General features: G+C 41.2%; 1 protein-coding gene across 1 annotated transcript in view; it reads right to left on the bottom strand.

The window, feature by feature from the left end:
* col14a1a (collagen, type XIV, alpha 1a) overlaps positions 1-19,323 on the bottom strand; it is a 97,049-nt gene that overhangs the window by 45,757 nt on the left and 31,969 nt on the right. Inside the window, 17 exon segments of the mRNA XM_056762397.1 lie at positions 180-329; positions 1,889-2,011; positions 2,823-2,958; positions 6,383-6,519; positions 6,631-6,678; positions 6,809-6,941; positions 8,653-8,792; positions 9,933-10,059; positions 10,314-10,453; positions 10,706-10,835; positions 11,164-11,306; positions 12,229-12,358; positions 13,774-13,931; positions 14,046-14,207; positions 14,612-14,776; positions 15,000-15,119; positions 16,009-16,164. Coding sequence (XP_056618375.1) covers positions 180-329; positions 1,889-2,011; positions 2,823-2,958; positions 6,383-6,519; positions 6,631-6,678; positions 6,809-6,941; positions 8,653-8,792; positions 9,933-10,059; positions 10,314-10,453; positions 10,706-10,835; positions 11,164-11,306; positions 12,229-12,358; positions 13,774-13,931; positions 14,046-14,207; positions 14,612-14,776; positions 15,000-15,119; positions 16,009-16,164 — 2,298 coding nt within the window.

Genomic DNA, 19,323 nt, shown 5'->3' with positions numbered 1-19,323 from the left:
TTAAAACACAAAAGGGACAGTGATATTATAACAGCTGCGTATTATCAATCATGCAAAAAGTATTAGCAAGGACGATCACGGAGAGAAGGCAAAATCAGAGGTGACTGTGGAGGAAGACGTTGGTGATCTGTCAGGCATTAAGCATAGGTCCCAAAATGCATGTGTGGGTGGTGACTCACGTGTTTTGCCCTTGCCGGTGAGGGGTTGACTGGAGCCTGTGGTGTAGGAGGCGACGACCTGAACTCTGTATTCCGTGTCACTCAACAGATTGAGGATCAGCAGGGTGTTCACATCATCACCTACAAACGTCTCCAAAGCTGGACCTGACACTGTTTACAGAGACAAGAGCCAAACATCTCAACATCCTTGCAGAATAATTTTGAAGATGTTATTATTATTATTGTTTGATTAAAGTCCATTTACAATTAAATAGAATTAGGCTACATTGCTTTTAAGATGCTTTTTAACATTGTGACACAGTCATAAACATTTCCTCGGCCACAATTGACTACCATAGTAGGACAAAATTGCTATATACATGTTTTTGTTCTGTTGAACACTGTAATAATGTAGGAAAGCATCTTGACTACACTTTTGACTACCTTTGTCATTTTACTATGGTAGTCAACATTGTCATTTTTTGTACAATGGTAGTCAATAGTGGCCATGAACTGTTTGGTTACAAGCATTCTTCCAAATATATTTCTCTGTGTTCATCAGAACAAAGTCATCTGTACAGATTTGGAACTATTCCAGGGTGAGTAAATGAAGACAGAATATTTGTTTTTGGGTGAACTGTCTCTTTAAGTTCTGACAACAATACAACAGCGATTTCAGAACAACCTGTTTCTATAAATGGGCCGCGTGCACTGAAAACATCTTTCTCTTATCCCAGTTTAATACGCAGAGACGGCTATAACTCTTTTATACATTTCTCCTTAAATAAGGAGTGGGCCCATGACACTATTAAAAGATTGCTCTTCTTGTTTAAGCATCCCGACAAGCCTAACACAGCAACACTGGCAAAACCAACGATATCGGTTTGGGGAAAGTATTGGAAAAAGCAGGCGTGAAAACAATCATTGTGTTTGTATGCACAGGAAAAAGAATGAGATTTTTTGAAAAACACACTAACTATACAGACAAACCCACACTAAAGAACATCAGAAAAGTGGATGTGAAACTAAATAAAAACAAGTAATCTTTCTCTTTCAGCAACACTCAAAAAGACACGCGGACAAACAGACACACAGAAAATGAACCCTGAACAGAAAAAAAAATGCGATGACCGCTGCTTGGGTGAATTATTAGCAGCTTGTCGGGAGCTGTTTCAAAGGGCATTAAATGTAGGTGGAGAAGCCATTTCTCTTCACCGCAGACTGGAGTTTAAGATCATATAATGGAATACAGGGCTTTATTGGGCTGGACTTCACTGGAAAACAGAGGAGAGATATTTTTCCCTCTGGTGCGCTGAAGCCACATTACAGCCTCTGTTTACAGCCGACTGCAGATGGAAGAATGGTCCTATTCAGAGCTGTAGACATTGATGTCTGCTCTACAATTATTATTATTTTTTGGCCTTTTGCATCTTCATATGGATATAAAAGCAGAGAGTGAGACAGGAAATTATGGGATGAGAGAGAGGGAATCGGAAGCCGGGAAAAGACCACGAGCCGGGAATCGAACTCAGGTCGACTGGAAGTGCTGCTACACAACATGTCGGCACACAGTCCACTGGACCCCTTGGCGCCGACATCTGCTCTTGTTTATGGTAAAGCTTATTGCGAACCTAAGGTGTGGTTTATCTGGAATGTTTATATAGGTGTATATATATATATATTCTGTATAAATATCACAGGAGTAGGTTATAATGTGTGTGTTTACATACCAGAGATGGGTTGGTAGATGACCCTGTAGCCCATAGTGGGGAACTGAGGGGCATCCCAGGTGATGCGGAAGCGACTGTACCATTCATCAGAGACTCTCAGGTTACTGGGACCGGACAGTGGCACTAACCAATCAGAAGAGAGAAGACCCTGATAAGTATCTACAGTACCAGACAATATTAAAAACTGATCCATAGATTAACCTACCACGTGATTTGGACAACCATGCAAACTTTACGGAAGATAAAATAATAAAAGAGGAATCAATGCTAGATAAAAAAAGATTCTAGAGATAAAAAGCACAGCTGAAGAAGTTTCAGAGGTTATTTTCTCATTCTGAACAGGAGCTCTGCCGAGCAGTCCCAGCATTAAAAGTTCTACATAATGACTCCTGCGCTGAGCATCTGATAATTAATTCAACCTCAAACTCAATCGAAAACAAGGACGAGGTTTTTTCAATGTGCGAGTTCAACGTGAGGTGACATTAGCATCTCAAATCAGCCGAGCTAGAGACACCGGGCTGTAATGTGAAGGTAGAAGAGAGCTGTAGATGATCAATCCCATCAGAGGAAAACCAGTCGGGTTTGAGCAGTCCATTATAGCGGGGACATCAGCAGAGGGATGGATAGGATTCATTATGCTTACTAATAGGCTAAATCAATACAATTCAACCTGTTCAGTAATGTGTTTCACAGAACTACGGGACTGACAGTGTAACTTCAATCTGCAGTAGGACAGACTGTGCCGGATCTATTTTCAGCTCACAGGTGCTACATCGCACAATGAATACCATCAGTCTCCAGGATCCTGGGATATTAGTAAGAGAATAATTCTATGTAAATGTGCCGCAATAATACAAAACTAGTGTTACTGCATCTGTTCACGAAGGTTTGAAAGGTACGTCAATTAAATGTTCACTGGGTAACCCGGACTCACATGTTTTGCCGGATGAGGTCATGGAAAGCCTGTCGAACTCTTCGTCGGCATACACAGGGGTCACTTTGATTTTGTAGTCCGTGTCTGAGAGGAGAGGTTGCAGTATAACACTTCTTCTGTTTCCCGCAACTAAAACCTGGAGAGGAGTGGAATATTTCAAACTGGACATTGCCCCATACATTGTGATTATTGATTATTAAACATAGTAAATGATGTAAAGTTCATGTGATGTTTAGGTTTTGGGGTAGAATGACGGTTATGGGATAAAAACCATTCACATCTATGGAAAGTCCCCAGTATATATAAAAGCAAACCTGTGTGAGTTTAATTTTTAGACTGCATAAAATGACATTCTAAGTAGGCATTTCTGTCTTGTTTTCGAGTAAAAATATAAAAACTTCAATATGAAAATATACAATTTCTTGACAAGAAAAGTGACCCAAGATCTGCCAAAAAATCTGCCAATGGGGTGTGAAAAATAAAATTTTACTTAGTTTGACCTTTCTATCAAGTATCTAATTGAAGTTTTTTGCTTGTTTTTACCATAAACTTACTTCATTCTTATATTTTTCTCCGTAAAAAGGGACTAAATATCTTAGATCAATTTTCTTTAAAGAAACGGCATCTTTATTTAAGAATGATTAGATATTTGTTCCATAAATCAAGACAAAAACACTTAGTAAGAATGTCATTTTTTGTGTGTGATCATTGTGAGGATCAATTGTCCTTGTGGTCCCAACTTTGTATGTTTGTATAGATAGGCATGGCTGTATAAACTATGAGCGCTTTTCCACCATCACGCAGAAACGTTCTCGTTGCTTAATCGTTCCACTCCGAGCCGATCCATGCCTGCCGATACGTACAGTAAATGGCTTCGATTTCCACCGTAGGGCTGATAACAGATTTTTTTGTTACGTAAAGACAAACGCGTCACGCGCTAGCTTGAAGACTGAGCTAAAGCTGTGTGTCCACTGAGCCCCTAACGCCTCTGTGCGCATTCATAAGCACGATTCGGAGCCAAAAACAGTTTGTAATTGTCGAACAAGGCTCACGTGGAAACATAACTTTTATCGTTTCAGACTGTGCTTAGAATGATTGGGCGCGATGGTGGAAAAAGCGCTCTAAGATTATGATCTTGTGGCTACGGATAAAGGTAGAAGCGAAATGAAAGGCTCACAATTCCAAAGGCATTAGGAGTTGTCTCGGCTCTAATAACAATGTTCCTAAATGGAGAAATTCTGATCTGCTCGCACGGAAGCAATTCTAAGTATTAGCCAAAGAACTGGAAATGTGTGTACTGAACTTTAGGGGTTTGGATGGAAATCAAGAGAGCCAGCACTCAGGTCTCTAACCAGCATCCAATCACTCTAGTCATTCACCATAGACACACCATTAATCACACACACACACACACACACACACACACACACACACACACACACACACACACACAGTCATGGCAGTGCACTGCCTGTTGATAATGAAATGTTGGGTTGCATTATGTGGAGTGCCTTCCTCTGTGTGAGAGCACAATCACTGAACAGACTGCAAATAAGTCAACTAAAAATAAGGCAACACTCCAACATTCTTCTGTGTCATGGGTATGTTACAGTGCCAAGATGAGGAGGTTATAATGCAAATTCCAAAGTTCTTAAAGGCACAGTTCACCCAAAAAACTGTGAGTTATTTATACAACAGTTTAATTTAGCAACTTTGTGTACTACTGATGAACACAAAGATATTTGGAAGAATCCTTGTAACCAAACAGTTCTTTGCCACCATTGACTACCATAGCATTAAAATGCTTCATACATGTCTTTGCTCGGTTGAACCCAAAATAAGATATTTTGAAGAATCTAGGAAAGCAAACGGTCCTGGGGCACTTTTGACTACCATTGTCATTTTCCCTACTATGGTTGTCAGTCCAAACAACTGTTTGGTTACAAGCATTCTTCCAAATTTATTTCTCTGTTTTCATCGGATCAAAGACATTTATCCAGATTTGGAACAACTCGAGGGTAAAAAAAGTCTTAATTTTCTTTACAATTTTAATGTATTTCACGTTATTCAAAACCTGTCTGTTACTTCTCATTCTATGGAACAGAAAAGAAGATATTTTGAGAAATATCTCAGTAGTTTTGTGTCCATACAATGGAAGCCAGTGGGCTTCATAAATATTCACATTTATGTCTCTTTCTATATATCATATAGAAAATTTGGCTTTTTTGTAACCGGAATATGTAACCGTGACTAGAAAACTCAAAACAGCACTTAAAAAATCTGTTTTAAAGCCATCAACACGGGGGTGAACAAATAAGGACAAAACAATAATTTTGAACTAACCCTTTAAGGCACTCAATAAATATAATACTGTATTCAAAAATAATTACTAACAACGAAACCCACCCCAAAATGATATTTTACAGAACATGTTCTCCCTTTACTTAGAAAAGCCAATGCATTATTCATTTTGAAAAATGGCAGGTCATTTTTCCATTTCAACATCCTTTGAAGTTAACCAGCAGGAAGGTGTGCTTCAGCTAGCGCTGAAAGTCAAGACGTTTCTCTTTCACCTCCTGCTGTGGAAGATGCTCCTGTGTGTCTATAAAGCAGCATCCCATCAGTGGAGCTGTCCACCAACCCTGTGGTGCTGAAACCACCTCCGTACAGCCACTTACACACTTCCTTTTACTTTTCTTGCTTTTCTTCCTTTATTTCTTCTCTTCCTCTCTTCTTTTAAAACTTTGTCGAAACTTTCACATAAAGTGCATTTTCTTTCCTTTCCTTCAGTCTCTCTGCTTTTCTCTCTTCCTCCACCTACCTCTCTCATTTGGTCTCGGTGACCTAAATGACACTTGAAAAGATAATGGAATTTCCTTTTTCCAGCCCCATCTGCTTTATCCTTCTATCAGCTTGACCCACAATGATTCTCTGAGAATTACAACCAAGGAGAGGTCGATATTCCATACAGTCGGGGGCACAGAGACACAGCAGATTCCGGATGAAACTTTACACCATGAGCGATCATAAAAGTGCCAGACCAAGGTTGTGACAAAGTCAGACGAATACCATGAAAACGGTGGATCACATCAAAAGCACAAATAATGTCTGATTTGGCTCATGCAATGAGTCGCGGTGTGTTCTAGATGGAACAACTACAGGTTTCCACCTCAAGCACATGCATTAAAACAGTGACTTTAGCCAACAGCAGATAACACTAGTGCAGATAAAAACAAAACTTCATCATTCTAGTCCAGTTACACAGAGGAATATGATAAGCCTGGAGTCACACAGCACAGAGGTAATAAATTTGTCATGTTATATTTTCATAGTGCAACAGCAATATAGGCAACTTTATGAAATAACAGCCTCGCTGGGACACAAATAAGACAGGTGTGCAATGGCCTCTTTATACGCTCTTATGTGGAAAACAGAGTAGAGATAAAGTGATCGAGAAGACAGAAAGAACACGATGACAAAAGAGCATTTTTGCATTTTGTTTGTTTTCTTGACAAATACCTCCATTAGCATGTTAGCACGCAGTGGTTATGTTCACTCACCGTCTGTTCTGCGCGGTTTGCACTGACGTACGTCACTTTGTGCTGCTCCACGTCTGAATCCAGCACCACCCAGCTCACTTCCAGACTATAGGGGGTCTCTTCGTCCACCCGCAGGTTAGTCACTCCCAAACGAACAACTACATGAGATGATTTAATTCAGTTACACTCTGATCTATCCAACCCTTCATCCATTCATCTATCTATCCATCACAGTAGAAATAAAAGTAAGGGTAGCATTAAAGTCTTACTTTCTGTTGTGGGGTAAATAGTGGTTGGAATCCCGGTGGTCAAGCCCACTGAAACAGGAGCACAAAAGAAAAACAAGCTGTGTGATCATACTTGAGATAAAGTGCGTCATACAGCACATGCTTACAATACATACAGTAGATGCAATGCATGGATTATAAAGATTATTTCATCTCTTACATGTGTTCTCCAGCACAACCACTGAGCTGCTTTCCATCTCATCTTTATAGACAGCTGACATTGACACCTTATACTCGGTGAAAGGAGACAGGTGGTGAATCACATACGAGTCCACAGCTCCATTCAGTAGTACCTTTATAACACAAATACTTTATAAACACTCAGTTATAAACCAGCTGTTATAATGCAATGATGCTTGGCTAACAAAGAATGTCAAATCCGATGTCATTTCAAACAGGAGTCAACATTTACTATTGACCGAACATGAAATCTCAGTTAAGTCATAACCTTTTTTATACTTTTCTGCTTAATATAAACCATAAAATTGCAGGTTTCCCTGGACGCACGCACCTTATATATTAAAAAAAACATATTTATTTTATATTTAATTAATATTAATATAAATTTGTATTCATATTTTATTGTATATCAATGTATTTCATTCAATTAAAACTTCTCAACAGTTATTGATTCTTTGTAAAGGTCTAATGGAAATTAAGTTTGGGTCAATTCCCATTTTTATATGTTGTTGCTGCTGAAACCGTCTGTTTTTGGAATCAATTCTAATTTTGATTCTTGGTTCTGGAATCGTAAGAATCAATTTCCAAGAATTGAAGAGTTGATAAGAGTTCCAAGAATTTCCAAGAGTTGTCCTTTATAATAACATTTGAATCCAATAGAATTTTCTGAGCTTTCACTTTCAACGCTTCTAAAAAAAAGTTTCTAAAACAAAGATCTTAACCAAATATGTTATATCCCTCGCAATTTCAATTCATTATTAATAACAATCGACTCTCAATTCCAAACGTTTCGGAATCTATTTCTTTTAGAAAGTAAATCTTTACTTGCGTAAAGATGAATGACTTCAAACTGACATTTCCTGTAAAATCCGACCAGACAGCTCAATGATTAAAAATCATTATAATTTGAATTCCTTATCTTTGATGTGGACTGTGTAGAATAGTGTAAACATTTCATGGGGTCTACAGTTTGTTTTTGTTAAACAAGAGTGTCTACTCATTGACAAATGTATAAATTAGTAGCAGTCAAAAATACAGACAATACATTTCAGCTGTATTTACAACATAAAGTCAGTGACAAACTTACAGTGTTTCTCAAAAAGGTTTATGACAGCTCAAGGCTATAGCTCTACCAACAATGTGGACATTATAAAACACACCTGCTATGGGTTGAACTACAAGAGATTTGGCTCTCGGTGAGCTCTGGGCTCTCCCAGTAAAGCCATCTGACGAGTGAATGTGTTTCTGGGCTGACTCCACTGCTCTGGGATCAGAGCTCCAGCCACATTCCAGTCTGCCTCACAGCATGTTATTATTTTCTGCTCCGGTGGCTGACGGTAAACATATCGACCTGCGGTGCTATCTATAAAAAACAGCTGCACTGAATCCCGGCCAATAATAAAAACTTTTGCCGTCACGCACACAGATACGCGAGTACTCGTGCCGTGGTCATGTGAGCCGTTTTTAGACATGCTCTGAACGCTTGGGCGTTGATGACTGACTGGTCATTTCTAATAGAAAGTAAGTGCTGGCCCCAAGCTCCAAGTTTCTGGAGAGTATTGATCGACTCATAAATCAGTTTCAAGGACCTCATAAAAATCTTATTTTAGTTTCTCTTTGTCAATGTACAGTGCAGAGTTTCTCTGAAACAGTGCAATCTTGTTATAGAAATTTAGGAAAGTCTGTTAGTCATGGAGACTTAGGTAGTAATAAGTCGATTCAATATCAAACTTTTCAAAAACTTTTTCTATAAACACCGGAGAGAAACAAACATTGCAGTGACTTATATCTGCCGCATCACGACTCATACATCCAGTGACTGACCTCCTTTGCATCTCCTCCTTCGCTGGGTGACCAGGACAGCCTATACAGCACTACATCCCTGGCAGGGGGTGACCAGCTTACCCGGAAACTCTCCGAAGTGACCTCATTGGTCATCATTCCAAATGGAGCAGGCACCAGCTCTAAAGGAGATATACAATATACAATTTAGTTAATCCAAAAACGCCAACCAACACATTCAGACACATATCACGTATATCTTTTTAAGACTTTCCATTACGCGACTGCAGGCTTCTTTAACAGTTTCCTCTATCACAGCTCCACCTCTGACAGCTCATGTCTCGAGTCCTCTTAACATTGGTCTTGTTAATTTGTGCTCGCAGGGATTCAAGACTGGCAGTCTATTTGAAGTCTGTATTCTTCATAGACGATTGTACTTTGTTCTTGATTCAACCTTGTTAAATATTTGGAAATTGTATCAAGCGTCCGCTGATGTGTATTATGCAAATGGAACGATTTGTACCATGTAATTCAGTTGGATTTATTCTGTTATCTCTGTGGGGGTTGGATTGTTGTCTTCATTACTCTGTTCAAATTACAGTGTAGGGAAACTGATCAAAGAAAAATTGCTTAAATATTGATCTGGTTTTAGACAGTTATCCCTTTGCACTTACTTATCAAGTGACTTTTAATGAATTTAATGAATTATTTATTTAATGATTTAGTAGCGCAATTCACTTTTTTCACTTTAAATGTATTGGGAAAACATGAGTAAATAACCAAATTTGGGTGAACTGTTTTAAAGGCCAATAAGGCGTTAAAATAATTTTAATTCAATTTTTGAATAATTATCATACATTGTTCTGCATTACTAAAATGATAAGGTGTCAGGACGCCCACAGAACGAAAGTAAGGGTCCAGACCTAATAGATTCCAGCATCCAATGAATATCTTACATGCAGGTACCAAGAAAGTGATGTTTTATACAGGGCACAGAAAGGTGTCCACTCCTGGTTGAGTAGAGGACAAAGCATTAGAAAAGCACTCCAGCTGGGAGTAAATTGTAGACTCTGTGTGCAGCGAGAAATGGAAGATGTTCTCTTGGAGGTGGAAAATATGGCAAAAATATGCACATACATGTACATCTTAAATCAGCGGTGCTGTGAGAAGATGAGGTTTGTTGTTGTTCGCGCTCATAGTAATGAATACCAGCGGGCACTTGGATAAAAAACTTGCATACATCCACACCCTCTACCCAGTATAAAATATCCGCCTTGATACAAAACAACTAATCCCTACATTTTTCAGCAACAGTTACTTACTTGTAGTGAATCCACCACTGAGTGCCTCTGATTGGCCATAATCATAGAGGGCAAAAACTGCAACAGTGTACTCAGTTAAAGGCGACAGATCTTTAAGGTACACATTGGTGACAGGACCCAGCACCACCTGAGCAACAGAAAATAATGTGCAATGCATTAAGCTACACTAAATGAGTTATGGTACAAGCGTGTAAATCATAATAAAAATAATGATTTAAATATAATTAGTCTGTAATTAGTGCTATAAATATTGAAGCTAACGCAGTCTCACAAAAAATCTAAAGGTTAACTGAGCGTGAGAGTGAAAGCGTGTGCGCATGTTTGTTCAACAGATTGGAACGAAAGCTTGTTGTGTATAGAAGGTTCCGCTCTGGCGTTCACCTCATTGGTCTGGACGCCATCTGTCTTGACATACATGACACGGTAGCCCTTAACCTTACTGGAAACCGCATCCCAGTTGAGTCGCACAGAGCTGTGGTCCACTTCAGTGACCCGCAGGTTACGTGGAGGTCTCAGAGATACTGTAGGAAGATTGATAGACTAATGTTATACATTCCCAATAGAGAAAAGATGATTCAGTAGTTCATGGAGTCACTTTTTTCATGCGCACTGGTCAATTCAATACTGGTTTTGTACTTTATACTGATCTGTATTGGAAATAATGAACAAATATAAAAAAGTAAAAGTTTTAAGTTACAGGCTTATTGGCAGGTGCATTTTTATTTGCCGAAACACAGGTAGAGTACGCAAAGTGTGTTGGGTTGGACACTCACTGGTTGTCTCTTGAACAGTAGACGGATCACCGGCCTCCTCTCCATACAAGGCATAGACTGTAACTGAATATTCAGTGTCGGGAATCAGTCCCTGGAGCTCTACATCAGTCACTGTCTCATCTACTCTCATCTGTAACACAGTAACAATAGCATGAGACTTCTAGAACCAGCATCATGTCCTTAAATTGGATTTGATATGCAACTTCTATAAGGGCCTACATGACAAAAATCTAAATTTGGCAAGTCCGATAAAATCACACCTTCTTTCAAACCTAAAATTCTTATCATGTGCATGATGGCCCTAACAAAAAACCAATAAAAGTGAACCAAGGGAACTCAAAAGTGATGAATGTTATCTTTCACAGCTTCGGTTTGGGTGGAAGTGTCATCACGGCAGTGTGCGCACAACGTTCACACAAACACGCAGACACACTCACAAAGATGATTTGTGACCTCACCTCTCTTTCATCTACAGTGTCACTGATCAGTGGAGCGTATAGGATCATGTACCCAGAAGCCCCTTCCGCATCCCTCCAGCGGGCTCTCATGCTGTTGTCAGTCACATCGTACAGCTCCAGATCGGTTACTGTGGGTAGTGCCACTGATACACACACACACAGACAGTTTTCATATGTTCTTGTCCGTATAGTCACAATCATTTTACATAATAAATATATCAGTCTTGTTAAACAAGCATTCAAAATATACAGTCATTCTTTAAAGAAGACAAGCTACTTGAGAAGATAACACAGGAAGACTTGTTACAGAATATTTTAGGAATTACGTTTATTTTTATTTTCCTTTTTTGTTCCGAGCAGAAACCTTTCTTAATTGTGTCAGATAAACTATGCCTACAACAAGAAAAAACGATTTGCTTTTGGGCGAAGAAAAACAAACAATATATATTCTCAAGAAAAAGATGCTTTGCCTCTCAAGTAAATTTGTCTTGTTTTTCAAACAAACAAACAAGAAAAACAAACAAGAAATTCAGAATTTTTGAGTATTACTGACTTTTGTCCAGTTTTGTGTGGCTTAAGTAAATTTTCCAAATGTTTTGATGTGTGTGTATATGTGCAGATCAGATGAAGGATGTTCAGACCTGAATTCCGGGCAGACTGGGAGATTTTAAAAGTGAATGACAGAGTGTAAGAGAAGCAGGAAAGGTTTTCATTCTGGCACGAGCACACATGGATAGTCTTCCTTTGAAAAAACTATCATGTGCCTGCGCAATTCATCACATTACAGCAATCCAAAGATTTGAAACATATTTGGTCAAGCACAAAATACTTCAGACTTCAGGTCTGCTCAATTTGCTTGCTGAAACTGCTGAAAGATGTCTGCTTTACATACACAGTACATAAGAAAGTGGTGATAGAAATGTGGAGTTAAGAGGCATTTGGCAAAATGATTTCCACGTGTGGTTTGTGTAGTTACTGTCCTACAGTGTAGTCATGTTGAAAGACACAATGCTGTAGCACATATGCTTTAAGATGTTCTGGAGTCGGTTGTGCTGCACGACTCACGTGTGATCTCGTTGCCTCTAAGAGCGTCACTTGCCGAGCTGAGGTATACAGCAAACACGGCGATCTCATACTCAGTCAAAGAGTTTAAATTCTGCAGGACGACTGAATTCTCTGTGCCGCCCACCACAAGCTGTAAAGCAAGACAACAGCGATTTGTGATGATCAGCGTGGCAGTTTGGAGAATGAATAAGAAAAGAGCAGAAACCACAAGCGTGTTAAATAATGACTGTAGTGTAGTGTACTGCAGTATATAATATTTATACTGAGAAATAAATCCAAAAATAGACAAATGAGAGACCCACAAACCTCATTTGATCATTTAAGCCACATTTCAAATTGTTTGTTGTTGCATTGAAAGTGGCGTTCAGTTTTGTTATAATGAAAGATAAACACACTTTAAAAAATATATATATTAATAAAAAAAAATATTATTACTACTATTAAGATTGAGACAAAATCTATTTGGACATTTTCTGGCTGATATCTAGAGCAGTTTTCAAACTGGGGTCCGGGGACCCCCAGAGGGGCCTCCAGAAGGTTCTAAGGGGTTCCCAATAAATCTTATAAATAACAAAACTTGTGAACATTATTACGGTTTCATTTATTTATTTCTAATGCGATTGAAGCGATTTGTGCATGTAAATTACAAAAGTCAATGCAAAGACACGAATAGACACAAACTTGATCCGGAAGAGTCAATTCACGCGAACTTCGTGCGAAGAGTTTATTGACACCTTCTGTTTAACACATCCAGACACGCGAAGACACTCCATCGCGTGAAAATATCTAAAAATATTAAAATACCTAAAATAGCTTAAATGTTTCTATATACTACATACCTTAAGGATTATTAGGAACACCTGTTCAATTTCTCATTAATGCAATTATGGTGGTGGTGTAATGGTGTGGGGGATGTTTTCTTGGCACACTTTAGGCCCCTTAGTGCCAATTGGGCATCGTTTAAATGCCACGGCCTACCTGAGCATTGTTTCTGACCATGTCCATCCCTTTATGACCACCATGTACCCATCCTCTGATGGCTACTTCCAGCAGGATAATGCACCATGTCACAAAGCTCGAATCATTTCAAATTGGTTTCTTGAACATGACAATGAGTTCACTGTACTAAAATGGCCCCCACAGTCACCAGATCTCAACCCAATAGAGCATCTTTGGGATTTGGTGGAACGGGAGCTTCGTGCATCCCACAAATCTCCATCGACTGCAAGATGCTATCCTATCAATATGGGCCAACATTTCTAAAGAATGCTTTCAGCACCTTGTTGAATCAATGCCACGTAGAATTAAGGCAGTTCTGAAGGCGAAATGGGGTCAAACACAGTATTAGTATGGTGTTCCTAATAATCCTTTAGGTGAATGTATATACAGTATGTATTTTTTAAGTGGGTCCTAATATTTAAGAATGTTTGAGAGTACCTCGCATAATATATTTTGAAACCCCCTGATCTAGATTACATAAGTGTGACTCAGCAATTCCCGAGTAACATATTTAAGTTGTCATTGAGCTAGCACGTGATTGGTCACCTCTTCCAGCACGTCTACACTGGTTGGATGGTAAACCACTCTGTATTTTTCCACACTGCCGGGTGCACGAGTCCAGGACACACGGAAACTGTGCGCAGTCACCTCAGAAGTAACCAAGTCCTGCGGTGGTAACGCTGTCTCTTCAGGCAAAGAATCTCCTGCGATGAAGAGATAATGAGACGTCAGATCCACTGCCATGCTAACTAACACTAATCATGTTCCTGTGAGTCACTGATTTATTATTCTATGAAACCGCTGGGAAAATCACTCACCCTTGATTTCTTTGTCTTGTTGCTCCACTCCTTCACACACCGTCTTGGTCAGACCCTCCACTATCGTGCTCATAATACTGAAGTCAGCCACATTATAAACGTGTGTGTCCTCTGGCTTAGAGGCGATGGCATTTAATTCATTTTCATCGGCGTTCTTTACACCTACGTGCAACAACAAATCCACATGTCAAAGTGAGCACATCTCGCGAATAGCTACAGTGAGAGTTAGTGTTGATAATGTACACATACACAATATTTTGTAAATACTTAGGAGGGGTAGAATTAACAAATCTTAAATAACCATTGCAATGGCATGTACAAACTATAACTGAACATTTTCATTCAAAACTTGAGTTACAGTGCATGCGTGGCAGACCAAATTTACAGGAGCAGAGAAAAAAAGTTGGCTTCTTCTACACCAGGCACAATGACCATAGTGGACCTTTTTGGCACCCCCAATGCTCCCAGATAACCCTCGCTTACCTCAGCCCTGCCTACATGCACAGATAACTGTAAAAAATTCAAGACATAGCTAAGACTAATACAAATAAAGAATCCTCTAATACCAATGGCAAATAACTCGACTCCAGCATCTCTTAGGCTCTCAGCGGGCGGGAGAATGTCATCCTGGGATTTGCCATCCGTAACCAGAATTCCTATTTTGGGAACATTGCTACGAGCTCCAGACTCGGGTTTAAAGCTGTTTTCCAGGATGTAGGTAAGAGCAAGACCTAGAAAGGTGAATAAAAGAGAAAATATTAAAAGCACCACTATAGAGTATCCGAAAGCGTACATGTTAGTGAAGGGTTCCAAAAGTGACTGTGCCTAAGCAAATACAATTCAATGCATGATCCGAGGTCCTGAAAAATGAGAATTTTGCTTGAGGGTCTAAATACTTTAGCAGTCCATGTCACAAACGTTTGAAGAGAAATTGAAGACCACAACCCTACACACCAGTCAGAGTGTTTCCTCCCTTGTACGGCAGGTTTTTGACAGCATCTATCACTGCATCTTTTGTGCTAAAACCATTCAAGTGCCACTCGATCCGTGGATCTCCGCTGTACTGGGCCAGTCCTGCAAGCACAGACATTGAGGAAGCACATTCACTATGCTTACATGAACATCAATTTCCAGTTAATATTCACAACGTACTGTAGTTAGGCCTTCTGAAAAAGAGGCAGACATGCTCCACAGCTTCTAAAATATTACTGTATGTATGTGATCAGTAAATTGTAAATAAAAAGGAAATTTTGGCAATTTTATGAACTCAATTATTTTTCTTAACAACTAAATACAATAGCTTATTGCTTTCAAAAACGATATATATATATATATATATATATATATACAGCTGTGGGGGAAAAAATCAACAATTATTTACAGTTTTTCTGAATTTACTGTTTATAGGTAAACATACATTTTTGTTTTATTCCAGCAACTACTAACAATATTTCTCCTAAACAAGAATATTGCTTCTCATTTGAAACACTGGATAAAGAGGTCAAAATAACAGAAAAGAAAAACAGAAATGCTCTGTATTTTTCCAGACCTCAAATACTCCAAAGCAAAGAAGTCAGATTCACTTTTAAGAAATACAACAGTAATATTTGTATATATTTTAGAGAAATTAATAGAAAACGTATGTGATCATTGTAATCACAGTTTTCATGTATCTTGTAATTGTTGACAGTCTTTAACATTAAATTCAACAAACAATGGACTAAAATGGCCACAAAACATCGAATTGCTGTTTAAATGCAATTTTATTTTTAAAAAATCTGTAGCTGTATATATATACACATATGCATACATAACAAATGTATATAATAAACAGTTTTGCCAGCAGTTTCATTCATCTGATTTATAGAGACCAGAATAAGATTTGAAGCTGTGAAGATGTGAAGCACAAAATATTTTCAGATTAAACAATGAAAAATTAATTAAAATTAATTGTGGAGCCCACCGATCCGGGTTTTGTCTATTCCCACATCAAAGGCGTTAACCAGGTTTTCCAGAAACATGCGAACCAGGCGGAAATTGATTCTTCCAATACTCCAAGAGCCATCGACCAGGATCACAATATCTGCAATGGCGGAGGTCGTGCAGACAAACTGGTCCACTGGATAAACATGAGAGAAAGAGAGACAAAAAGAAAGAAAAAAAGAGAGAGAGAGAGAGTGAGCCTCACTGCACATACACACTCGCACGTGTACCTATAAATTGAAACATTGTCCTTTGCAACAACAAACAACACTATCAAACAAATGACACAGCAGTCATTGAACGTGGGTACGGTTTTATTTGACCACTTTTTCATTGCACAAAGCATCTTCAGAGAGCAGGAGGACACGTTTGATTTATGAACGCATTGTTAACAATCAACAAAAACAAATTTATTTTACTCAAACAGCCATGCAGGTAGATCAACTCTGAGGTCCACAGCGTTCAGAGAGCAAGAGTTCTTTCAAAACTGATACTCGTGTGTGTTTATGTTTCTGTGTGTGTGACGTTAACTCGTGGCATTGATAAGTATCACGCTGCAATAAACACACACACAGAGAGTAAAGTGATGAAGTGTCAAGCCCAGGCAGTAAATCTGAGGAGTGCAGGACCACAGAGCTCAGCAATGCATCATGGGAGTCTGGTTTGTTCCTCGCTCAATCATTTATTTCCCAGCAGAACTAGCCGTCATGCCCTCATATCATGATGCAAGTCTTTCTTGTGAGCCTTCTCTGTGAGCATTAGTGTTGGGATTTTTGGCAGCATGTACAGAGGCTTTAAATACAGAAGAGGGACATAATCAACCTCAGCTAGCCGTGGACGGGAACACAAAGAAATCAAAAAGATGGCAGCGTTGCATCTCGGGAGGAGTAAACAATGGAGACTCTTAATCTGTGACTTCACGAGTTCACCTACACAGATAACAGTGATATAGATAGGGATAATGATAAAGCTTGGTTATGCGTATTTGGCGTGCTGTCCGGGAAGCAGGCTCCGAGCTCGCCAGATCTATCCGAGCCCGAAACACTCTACCTTAGTACGGGTGAGTGCGCCGAGCTCGGAACCGGTCTGAGCCCAGAGCACACCCCCCGGGTTCCTGCAGGATAATGAGCTTGGCAGAGGAGCCGGGGTGGGGGAGGGGTGCTTAATCTTAGGAGAACGAGCAGGTAAGATGGTTTCCCTATTTATTAGCTAGCTCGCTAGGCTGATTGTGTATACGTTGTGATTGCTGATTACACACCAGCTGGCTGGTTATATGCTCCGGCTCCTCCCGAACTTTGTTAATTAAACATCATTTCACGAGTTCACCTACACAGATAACAGTGATATAGATAGGGATAATGATAAAGCTTGGTTATGCGTATTTGGCGTGCTGTCCGGGAAGCAGGCTCCGAGCTCGCCAGATCTATCCGAGCCCGAAACACTCTACCTTAGTACGGGTGAGTGCGCCGAGCTCGGAACCGGTCTGAGCCCAGAGCACACCCCCATAAAGCGAGAAAGTGGGACAGCCGCCGGAGTACGTATACCCCCCAACATGATGCCAAGCGCTGCGGAGGCGTGGCCTGTGTTAAGGTAGAGACGAGAGGATGAGGGCTCCTTGGGAGATGTTGTTCGTTATGGGACGAGAAAGGGGTAGGGGTTCCCCCGAGGATGGTTCAGACTGAGAAGATAAAAGAAGGTGGGTGCCCAATGCAGTGATGAGAAGTATGAATCTAGGAGGTGCTGGCAGTAGTGCTTGGAGAGATTGTAATATTAGGGTTTTCGGGAACTATCCAAATGAACGCTGCTTCATTGCTTCATGCCCCTGTTGTTAAGACTGATACTGGAAAGAGGCAACTGAAGGCGGGGGCCGGCTGTAGCAGAGCGCCTGATGGAGGCTCCTGCTGTGGTGATTGCTGCTGTGATGCTTGCTTCGTGGAAAGTTGTAGATGGCCGAAGGCGAGGCAGAAGCACTGGCCTCTGCGGAGGCGAATGCTGCGGCGACGCCGGCTTCGATGCCTCAGATGGAAGCTCTGGCCTCTGAGGGACGATCGCTGTGGTGACGATGGCTTTGACGTCTTCGATGGAAGCACTGGCCTCTGCGGAGGCGATCGCTGCGGCGACGCTGGCTTCTGCACATAAGATGGAAGCACTGGCCTCTGCGGAGGCGATCGCTGCGGCGACGCTGGCTTCTGCACTTAAAATGGAAGCACTGGCCTCTGCGGAGGCGATCGCTGTGGCGACGCTGGCTTCTGCACATAAGATGGAAGCACTGGCCTCTGCGGAGGCGATCGCTGCGGCGACGCTGGCTTCTGCGCATTAGATGGAAGCACTGGCCTCTGCGGAGGCGATCGCTGCGGCGACGCTGGCTTCTGCACATAAGATGGAAGCACTGGCCTCTGCGGAGGCGATCGCAGCGGCGACGCTGGCTTCTGCACATTGGATGGAAGCTCTGGCCTCTGCGGAGGCGATCGCTGCGGCGACGCTGGCTTCTGCGCATTAGATGGAAGCACTGGCCTCTGCGGAGGCGATCGCAGCGGCGACGCTGGCTTCTGCGCATTAGATGGAAGCACTGGCCTCTGCGGAGGCGATCGCAGCGGCGACGCTGGCTTCTGCGCATTGGATGGAAGCTCTGGCCTCTGCGGAGGCGATCGCTGCGGCGACGCTGGCTTCTGCGCATTAGATGGAAGCACTGGCCTCTGCGGAGGCGATCGCAGCGGCGACGCTGGCTTCTGCGCATTAGATGGAAGCTCTGGCCTCTGCGGAGGCGGTCACTGCGGTGATGCTGGCTTCTGTGCCTTAGATGGAAGCACAGGCCTCTGCGGAGGCGATCGCTGCTGCGACGCTGGCTTTGGCACTGTGATGGAACTACTGACCTCTGTGGAGGTGGTCACTGCTGCGACGCTGGCTTCAGCCCTTGTGACGGAAGCATAGGCTTCTGTGGATGATTCTTAGTTGCCGCACTTGGCTCCATGCTTGAAATGGGAAAGCTGGCCTTGGCTGAGGCTGTTGCTGTGGCAACGCTGGCTTCTTTGCTTGAAACGTAGTGTTGGTCTCTGCCAGGGTAGTCGCTGCTGCGATGTTGACTCCTGCTGTTAAAACTGCTGCTGCAGAGCCTGAGACTTGAGCACTGGCCCCTGAGCCGGCTGAATCGGCGGTGAGATCTCCTGTAAGTGAGATTTCGGCTGGCATGGAGGATGTTCGAACTCATGCGTGTGAAGTATGAATTCTCTAGATGATCTTGGAAATGAGGGTTCGATGAGCTTCCCTGATGATAGAGCGATCGGACCTGATGTAG

This window comes from Triplophysa dalaica, chromosome 12, assembly GCF_015846415.1.
Source record: "Triplophysa dalaica isolate WHDGS20190420 chromosome 12, ASM1584641v1, whole genome shotgun sequence".
NCBI classification, from domain to species: Eukaryota; Metazoa; Chordata; class Actinopteri; order Cypriniformes; family Nemacheilidae; genus Triplophysa; species Triplophysa dalaica.
This window is presented reverse-complemented; position numbering and strand designations above follow the sequence as displayed.